This window comes from Eptatretus burgeri, chromosome 9 (genome assembly GCF_056783735.1).
Source record: "Eptatretus burgeri isolate ZD-2024b chromosome 9, Ebu_testis_v1, whole genome shotgun sequence".
Taxonomy (NCBI): Eukaryota; Metazoa; Chordata; class Myxini; order Myxiniformes; family Myxinidae; genus Eptatretus; species Eptatretus burgeri.
In genome coordinates this window covers 8,696,269-8,705,619 of record NC_140969.1, presented here as the reverse complement: position 1 = coordinate 8,705,619, position 9,351 = coordinate 8,696,269, and the positions used below count along the sequence as shown (strand labels likewise).

General features: G+C 41.1%; 1 protein-coding gene across 11 annotated transcripts in view; it reads right to left on the bottom strand.

The window, feature by feature from the left end:
• The window catches only part of LOC147019490 (neuronal cell adhesion molecule-like), a 320,000-nt gene that overhangs the window by 45,405 nt on the left and 265,244 nt on the right, over positions 1–9,351 (bottom strand). For all 11 annotated transcript variants that reach the window (XM_085894024.1, XM_085894028.1, XM_085894023.1 and 8 more), the window contains 5 exons: positions 8,890–8,991; positions 5,818–6,015; positions 5,555–5,625; positions 5,224–5,458; positions 707–822 (listed from right to left, as the gene is read on the bottom strand). In XM_085894024.1, coding sequence (XP_085750150.1) covers positions 707–822; positions 5,224–5,458; positions 5,555–5,625; positions 5,818–6,015; positions 8,890–8,991 — 722 coding nt within the window. The remainder of the gene's footprint in view (positions 1–706; positions 823–5,223; positions 5,459–5,554; positions 5,626–5,817; positions 6,016–8,889; positions 8,992–9,351) is intronic.

The window sequence follows — 9,351 nt, the reverse complement described above, 5'->3', positions numbered from 1 at the left end:
AGAGAGAGAGAGAGAGAGAGAGAGAGAGAGAGAGAGAGAGAGAGAGAGAGAGAGAGAGAGAGAGAGAGGAGAGAGAGAGAGACAGAGGCAGAGACAGAGACAGAGACAGAGGCAGAGGCAGAGGCAGAGGCAGAGGCAGAGGCAGAGGCAGAGAGAGAGAGAGAGAGAGAGAGAGAGAGAGAGAGAGAGAGAGAGAGAGAGAGAGAGAGAGAGAGAGAGAGAGAGAGAGAGAGAGAGAGAGAGAGAGAGAGAGAGAGAGAGAGAGAGAGAGAGAGAGAGAGAGAGAGAGAGAGAGAGAGAGAGAGAGAGAGAGAGAGAGAGAGAGACAGAGAGAGAGAGAGAGAGAGAGAGAGAGAGAGAGAGAGAGAGAGAGAGAGAGAGAGAGAGAGAGAGAGAGAGAGAGAGAGAGAGAGAGAGAGAGAGAGAGAGAGAGAGAGAGAGACAATAAAAGCCTTCATTTATGATGAATTGTATCAGAATGATTTTTAATTTTTTTTCTCTTCACACTATTATCATATTCTTAAAATGAAAATAACATTTTGAGCTGAATAAAATAAGCTTCACTGAACTGTCCTTATGCTTGTCGTCACAACCATGTGATCATGCAAGATGTGATATGACAGGAAAGCAATGGTTGATGTTCTGATGTGAATAACAACCCTGATACACTTTGAAAATGGCTTGTTGCTCAAACTGCTTCACTGACCTTGTAACCTTTCAAATGGCCCCGTATGGACAACGTGTTCACCAGTTCCCACGTGACCTCAACCAGAGTGCTGTTCATTACTTCGACCTGAACGTCATCTGGAGCGTCAAGAGGGACTGTGAGAGAGAAAAGAGAGGAAATATGTTACGTGCAAACTTCCAACAGTCTGCATTCAATAATTTTGGGGATAAAGGAAGGACTATACAACATGCAAAGAAGCAAAAACATACATAAAATGGTTTGTTGATATTGCCATCCCACTGCTATTCATTTAGGGATCTCATATCCTCTGATTGCATTGTGAAACTGCCTGAATATGTGGAAAGATTAGCAATCTCACCTGAGGAATCCAGGTAAAACAAGGAAAAAAAACAAAAGACAGAAAAACGTAATTGTCCCTGTTGTTTTAATAATTTCGCTGTGCGGAGTTAAAGGGCTCGGCCATATTTGTTTACAACTAAAATGGCCACCATGCTGCCAGTCGGCCATTTTGATCAGATCGCAAAATGAAGTGAGGTGCGTATGGATGCCATCATGGACTGTGCTTGTGCCAAGTTTGAACAAAATTGGACCATGCATGTCTGAGAAATGGTTAGGGACACATTTCAGTAACAAAATGGCCACCAGTCGGCCATCTTGGATCTGATCTCAAAAACAAAAAAAGACATGCATATGTAATCCAACATTTATTATCTGTGTGCCATGTTTGAACAGGATTGGTAAATGCATGTCCGAGAAATGGTTGAGGACGTGTTTGATGCCGTTATTTTTTTTTTACAACTAAAATGGTTGCCAGTCGGCAATCTTTGATCGCATTGCAAAACACAGTGATGTGCATATGTATACCATCATGCGTTGCCTTTTGTGCCTGGTACAAATAAAATCGGTCCATACTTGTCCGAGATATGGTTGCGGACGCACGGACACGAAAATTGAGACCAAATCCATAAGCCCCTGTTTCAGACCAAGTCCAACGGGGGCTAAAAAAATCATGCTGAAACAGAGTGAGTAGGATGTAATTATTTAAGTGTTGGGAATTAAGTGTGTTGTCTTGGTGAACGTGGTGTCCCACTTTTTGAAGAGTTTTTTTTTCCATTACTTAAAATTTAAATTTTAAAACTTATTTAATCTCTGAATTTTCATTTATTTACTTATTTTCCAAATTTTCAATCATTTCTTTTTCAGCTAGTTAATTCATTATTATTATTATTATTTTTTTTTTAAAGTTTTTTTCAAATTTTCAATGATTAGAATTTTTTAATTTTCAATTCTATCAATATTTTTCAGTTTCCAATTAATTCATTTTCTCATTTGTTTTTTTTTGTCTTTATGAGGGAGAATTTCAAGTGCTACCAAGTACCAATTGGCTAATATAGTGAGTTGGCTAAACCGGGAACCATCAGCTATCTCCGATCGAAGCCCTCTAGTTTGGAGGATTGTTGAGTTTTTTTCATCAAAATGCAATTGCATTATATTCCCTGGGTTGTTGGGAAAAGTATGCTTTACTTGAGGTGGACTACAAAGTGCGTGGAAAAATAGTCTTCATCATGTTGCTGGTTGCTTAATTTCCTTGGTTGCTCAAATTAAATTCCCACACTGTGTGGTGGAGTAGCAAACTGTTCAGGATTAATTCTAGCTTGTGTTCACGACATGCCGCGAGTACTCCAAAGCTCTATTGTGACGACGGTGATGCCTGGTGTTGGTATTGGCATAGGGTTAAAATTCTGCTAGCTTTCTAGTCGTAATATGCAGGTGGACCTCACGTGGCACCGTAAAGAGGTTCAAGGTTCCACCAAAGCATAATATTGGTGAGATACGGGAAATTTTCAGATTTTACTTAAATATGTCTAATATGGGTGCAGTGATGGGAGAACAACCATTGGTTGGCATAGTTTACATGCTGGAAATAACACAAACTTGCACAGCTGTAAACCATAAAACTCGTGCGAGATGGTCAATTTCCAATCACCAGGTCAGAGACACATCCTCTTGAATGAATGCAAGTGCCCTACATAAATGCTAGGATATTTAGGAAATGTCATAACCACTTGAATAAGCAAAAAAGCACTTGGTGTTTAACCTTTCTCCTTCCGTTCAAAATCATGAATTCCTTCATTCATATTAGCACAGTCTTAACTGAGAAATGGCAGGTATGAAGGCAAAAACAAAAAGCTGTACAACAATAACGTCAAAGTCTCGAGGAATTTGTCAGGATGACGATCAAGGCTTTATTAGCTCCACCACTAAAGGTGGATGGAGGAATGTTTTCACCACTGTTTGTCTGATTATTTGTCTGTGAGCAGGATATCTCAAAAAGTTATTCGGACAAAATTTGGTGGACAGGTTGGGTGTGTGGCAAGGACAAATTGATTCAATTTTGGTGACGATGCAGATTCAGATACGAGAATTTTGATTTTTAGTCTCTTAAGTGATTCTTCACCATTGAGAGATAAGGGGCCCAAAAATGATTAGCATAATATTTCAAAAGGTTGTGAATGGATTATGACAAAACTAGGTGGATGAGTTGCGGAGGTGACAAGAACAAGGCGATCAGATTTCGGTTCAGGTCCGGATGCAGATCCGGCCTATCAGTGGGATAGAAAATGTGAACTGTTCAGCCTGGCGGAGATATGTGCTCTAACGAGTACCCTTCTAGTTTCAAATTGGATTTCAATGCTGGACTCAAAGCGATAAAAGATGGATTGGCTTAACATGTGTGGTACATATAGATTACAATCTGAGAAACTTGTTAATGCTAACAATTTGATTAAGCCGTGCCCTAGAATGTGTGATATGAAGGAGCGTCTTGACAAAAGTAGAATGAAATTTCATCCACAAGGCAAAAAAACAAAAACAAAAAAAAAATCGGCTTTCATAACCAAGCAGCTCTAACAACATTGCCTCATAACACACATCCAGTTATTGTTCACTCAATTCTCAACGAGAGGAATGACGGGATCACTGATTGATTACGCATGATTACAAATGTGACAAATGATGCATTTCCATTTTTCTGGCCATTGAATGTGTCTTGCTCTGCTCCGAAATTCCTTCTTCCAAACCTCTGGATTTTCTGTCTTACTGTTTTTTGGGGTTTAACAAGCTCGAATGAGCTAAGATCCTCGTCCTCTTAATGATGAAGTCATAAAAACGAATATGCCGTCATTGTGATGTATCAGGTTTGCGATAAATTATCTGTGCTAATGCCCGGCTTGATTCTCGCAAACAAAATTCAAACAACTTGCCTAGTTTCGGAGATAATGGTATAGGAGATTTCCATTAGAGGCGATATTATGACGTCAACTTTTTTTCTAGGAAGAATTTCCAAAATCGGAGATGGTTACTGCCTGCACGTGGGCTTTCTGCAAATACATGGCAAGTTTCACGAAGATCCGATGAAAACTCTGGGTTGTGAAACAAAAAATGTCAAAAAATAGGAATGACGTCATAAAAATTGATATGACGTCATAGTGATGTATCATATGTGCGGTACTTCATTTCTGCTAATGCCCTGTTCGATTCCCGCAAACAGAATTCAAAAAGCTTGCCAAGTTTCGGAGATAATTCTTTCGGCGATTTCCATTAGCGGAGATATTTTGACGTCATAACTTTTTTTCTCGGAGGAATTTTCAAAATCGGAGATGGTTCCTGTCTGCGCAGGGAATTTTTACATATATATGCCAAGTTTCAGGAAGTTTCAATGAAAACTGTAGGCTGTGAAACAAAAAAGTCCACAAGAAGAAGATGAAGAACAACAACGTGAGTAAGACTTCGAGATCCTCCACGAGGATCTAAAAAGGTGCAAAAACGGATCCCCTTAACTGCAGAACAATGAGTTTACTTCCAATCATCAGCAAGGTAATGTAATTCATCATCGCTGTCGACATAAAATCATTCCTTTTCTCAAACAGCCTCATCTCAGATCATCAATTCGGAAGAAGATCTGGTCACTCTACCTTGGACATGCTGCTTCGACTCTCTCAACAATGGGTGGAGGCCCTCAATGTCAGACATGAGATCAGGGCTGTCTCTCTGGACAGATCTCAAGCTTTCGATACAGTGTGGCATATTCCTTTGTTTTCCAAACTGTCTGCCTCTGGAATCCAAAGCCAACTGCACTCTTGGCATACTGACGTCCTGCACTCTAATAGCCAAGCTGTGTCTCTCAATGGAACCCTTACATGTCCTTATGTATCCATATTGTTCACCATTTGTGTTTTCCCCTACCCCTTATCATCCCCTGCATCCCTTGTTTGTCTGTCTCCGTCATCCTTCTCCCTCCGCCCTGTTAGTGTTTCCCTTTTCTCCTGCTGCTCCCTTTGATATGTTGTATCGATCTGTTCTATGTCCTCGCTCAGATACGATCCTACACAATTTAAAACAGTGCCACACTGGCCTAAAATGTACAGTATGTCCTTAAAAGTGAACGCAGATGAGGCACGGGAAACCTTTTGAGAAACACCCGGTTGAATAAAGAGAATTAAATAAATAAATTAAAAGCTAAAATGCAAACCTACCATCCTCCCCAGAGTATCCCACAATGATCTCCGGCTCGGGAGCAGAGCCACGGCTGTTGACAGCCTGGACGGCTATCCGGTAAGGTGTAAAGGGGGTTGTTTTTCTTATGATGAAAACTGGATGAGTAACGAACGTCATGTTCCATTTTGCATCGTCCTCTTCCTCAACCTCAAACGGGTGCCAAAATACCCGATAACCAAAGTCGGGGCCATTTCTCCTGAGATAGTGCACTGGCTGCAGGGGGAAATGGTGAACAACAAAGCAGACTCACTCCCTTGAAATCAATTTCAGTAACAAACAAATAGATATCGTCATCGGAACATATTTTACCTTCCAGGTAATGACAACATTGTCGGGCGCGCTCCCTTCACCTTTCACCTCTGATGGGTTACGGTCAGGCACTATAAACAACGGGAACAACAACATTTGCTATAATTCCACCTTTATGCGAACAACTTTGACTACAAATACAGTATTCACAATCGTTTGTTTGTTTCCCCACAAAAATCCAAGTTCCAAAATTGAAATGAGTAAGTAGAACCGACGCAAGCTCGCATGCGATATTGATTCATAAATCCACGTTCATATCCCACCAGTGGCCTTCGTTTGTAATCGCTCGCTTGGCCAGCTCGGCTCTCCGGTGCCTGCCTCGTTCACGGCCTTCACTCGAAAACAGTAATTGATATAAGGCCTTAGAAGAAGCTCAGTGGAGGTGACATTGCCAGGAACAGTGTTGAGCTTGCGCCAAACGCGTGGTTCATACATGTTCTCTTCGTATTCCACAACAAAAACTGGCAAGAAATGGAAAAGGGACAAAATAAATATCAGGAATTTACTCGTATCAGAAAAAAACAAAACATAAAGTACATCTTCCAACTCCGTCTCACTCGATCCAATCTCTAAACACTAGATGGCAGAATCTCACCAGTAAAAAATTCCTGGATGATTCTGCATTGACTGTGAGGTTATGTAGGGTAAGTAAAAACCTTGCAGAGAAAACAATAAAAGGTATGGCTCCGTCTGAGTTCATAAACTAAGTTTGACTGATACTCTCTCAAAGTAGAATGAAGATCGAGGCTTGCTCGTGAAGACGATTGTCAGTTTGCTTTGACGAAGTGTTAATGGCAGAAATGTCAGCTTCTCCTCGCTTGCCGGGGTGGTTTTATGTATTATTTTTCGATGCAGATTTGAGGATCACAGAGGAGCTCCAACACAATGGACCAACACATAACAGAATGAAAAGAATAGTGGAAATGGGGGGAGGGGTGGGTGGAGAGACTCAATAGAAGGAGACTTGAAGGAACAAAGGACATGGAGAAGAATGAGTGCAAGGGAAGAGGGAGGAGGAAACAGAAGATACATGCCGGATATATGGGCAAACTCTCAAGTCACAGAAGCGGAAGAAAAAGTCAGAGAATAAGCAGGAACCAAAAGAAAAACAAGCTCAAATGAGCTAAGATCCTCGTCCTCTTAATGATGACGTCATAAAAACGAATATGACGTCATTGGGATGCATCAGGTTTGCGATAAATTATCTGTGCTCATGCCCGGCTTGATTCCCGCAAACAAAATTCAAACAGCTTGCCTAGTTTCGGAGATAATGGTATAGGCGATTTCCATTAGCGGCGATATTATGACGTCAACTTTTTTTCTCGGAAGAATTTCTAAAATTGGAGATGGTTACTGCCTGCGCGTGGGCTTTCTGCATATACAAGGCAAGTTTCACGAAGATCCGATGAAAACTCTGGGTTGTGAAACAAAAAATGTCAAAAAATAGGAATGACATCATAAAAAGTGATATGACGTCATAGTGATGTATCATATGTGCGGTAATTCATCTCTGCTAATGCCCTGTTCGATTCCCACAAACAGAATTCAAAACGCTTGCCTAGTTTCAGACAATTTTTTAGGCGATTTCCATTAGCGGAGATATTTTGACGTCATAACTTTTTTTTTATAGGAGGAATTTTCTAAATCGGAGATGGTTACTGTCTGTGCAGGGTATTCTTACATATATATGCCAAGTTTCAGGAAGTTTCGATGAAAACTTTTGGCTGTGAAACAAAAAAGTCCACAAGAAGAAGATGAAGAACAACAACGTGAGTAAGACTTAGAGATCCTCCACGAGGATGTAACAAGAGGGTTGCGGAGGAGCAGGGGTGGTGGTGGGGGGAATCCGAGCACCTGTAAACCCAGAAAGGGGTGGGTTTGGGGAAGATTAATGGGGATTGAAAAGATCATGGGTATGGAAGGGGGTGAAGAGCTGAGGTGGTGATGAACAGCTTTCTGGAAGCCCGAGAGAGAAGAATGAGATTGAGGACGTTGGTTCCACAGGCAGGAAAAAGAGGAACGAATGAATGGAGGAGAGTGGTGAGGCTGGATTTTTGGTGGTTTCACCAGAAGTGAGTTACTCGCAGACTGCGTGCGCCCTGCAATAAATCTGAGGGGGGGGGAGGGGGTGTAGCACAAAGCATAGGAAGGGCAGAGAGTGCAAGACCAGAGAGGTGGTTAAAACAGAGAGACCACTGATCTGTCTGCACTGTGAAAGTGTTCGGCCCAGAGATTCAGCTTCATCATGGGAGATACCAATGATTTTTAAGGCCTTGGTTTCCATGGCATCAAACTGAGCATGGTGTGTGAGTCAGGGGCTCCAGCCCAGAGTGCGAAGCAGTACTCCATCATGCAGTGGATGAAGGCCTTGTGGGTAGATAAACTTTCAAGAGTGCCAAGGAAAGAATTTGCACGACGGAGGATGCCCATTCGACGACTGGATTTGGAGGCCAACTTAGACATGTGGTTTGTCCAAGAAAGATCATGGCTGATGGTCGGGCCTAACTGTTTGAGGAAATGAACTTAGCATAGTGACTGAATAATAAGGGTTAGCCTAACTCGATCAATTTTGTTGATTTCACCCATCATTAATACTAATGGGGTGTGCTTACACATCGTAAGCAATAACGAACCATGCTTCCCCATTGACTCAGGTCGCTCACCTGCATTTGTTTTTTTTTTCATTTATATATTTTCATTTATTTTTCCCCATATATTAATTCATATTTTCATTTACAGATGCTTTCTGATAGTGCTGTGATTTTTCCTGGTGTATCGGCTTTGATGTCCACCGACACGCAAAATTACCGTTTCATTTATTTATTTTCATTTATGGATGCTTTCCAATGGTTCTGTGACTTTTGCTGGAGTACTGGCTTCGATGTCTGTCGCCACGCGAAATTTCAGCTTTTCACGTCACCCAGAAGGTACCGAACATTAATATCAGTCAGTGAGTTAATGAGTGGTTAGAATGAGCTTTATATATTGGATATACAGTATATATATATTATAAAAATTGATGGTGCATAATTCAACAGATAACTTGAAATAAAACTCTCAAAACAACGCATTTTTACAATAAACTTATGGTCCATCACCTTCAGCAACACCAAGTACCCCATTGTGACGCAACGGAAAAATGTGTTTGGAATGCATCATAAATATACCTTTCAAAAATATTTTACATAAACAAATAAAATGATGAGACTTTGGGCAAAATGACATCCATTCATAGGTGCGCGATATCGAACTGTGATGTCTGCTTCATCGTCAGACTCGTGATACTGATCAGGTGACGTGGAAGCTTCAGCACGTTCCTTTGACCCTGGGCTTACCTTCAGTTGGACTGTTATTTTCAAAGCCAGGAACCCATGATAGGTGGACGCTGTTTGCCTTTTTATTAGTCAACTGCAGGTTTCTGGGAGCATCAGGCCAGTCTAATGGGTCAAACAGGATAAATCGACAAGACATAGCAAGTCAATCAACCTTTCAGTAATAAAACAAGGAAACAGAAGTTCCCTGATGTCGCACCCCAGCAATGTTCGGCTTCCGATAACAACCATGCTGCTCGATTAAAAAAAGTCAAGAATTACCTGTCAACGGGTAATTATTATATTAGATGTATTTGTAAATTTGTCCTGCACAATAAAATGGAGAAGTTTCCTTTGAAGTTCCTATGAGACTTGTTTTTATGAAGAGCTCTTCTTTTTTTTTTTAGTTCTCCCTTTTGACACAATTCGAACTTGAGCGGAGTAAGTCAATGGCGCACCATCACAAATTCCCACGCTTCCTCCCTA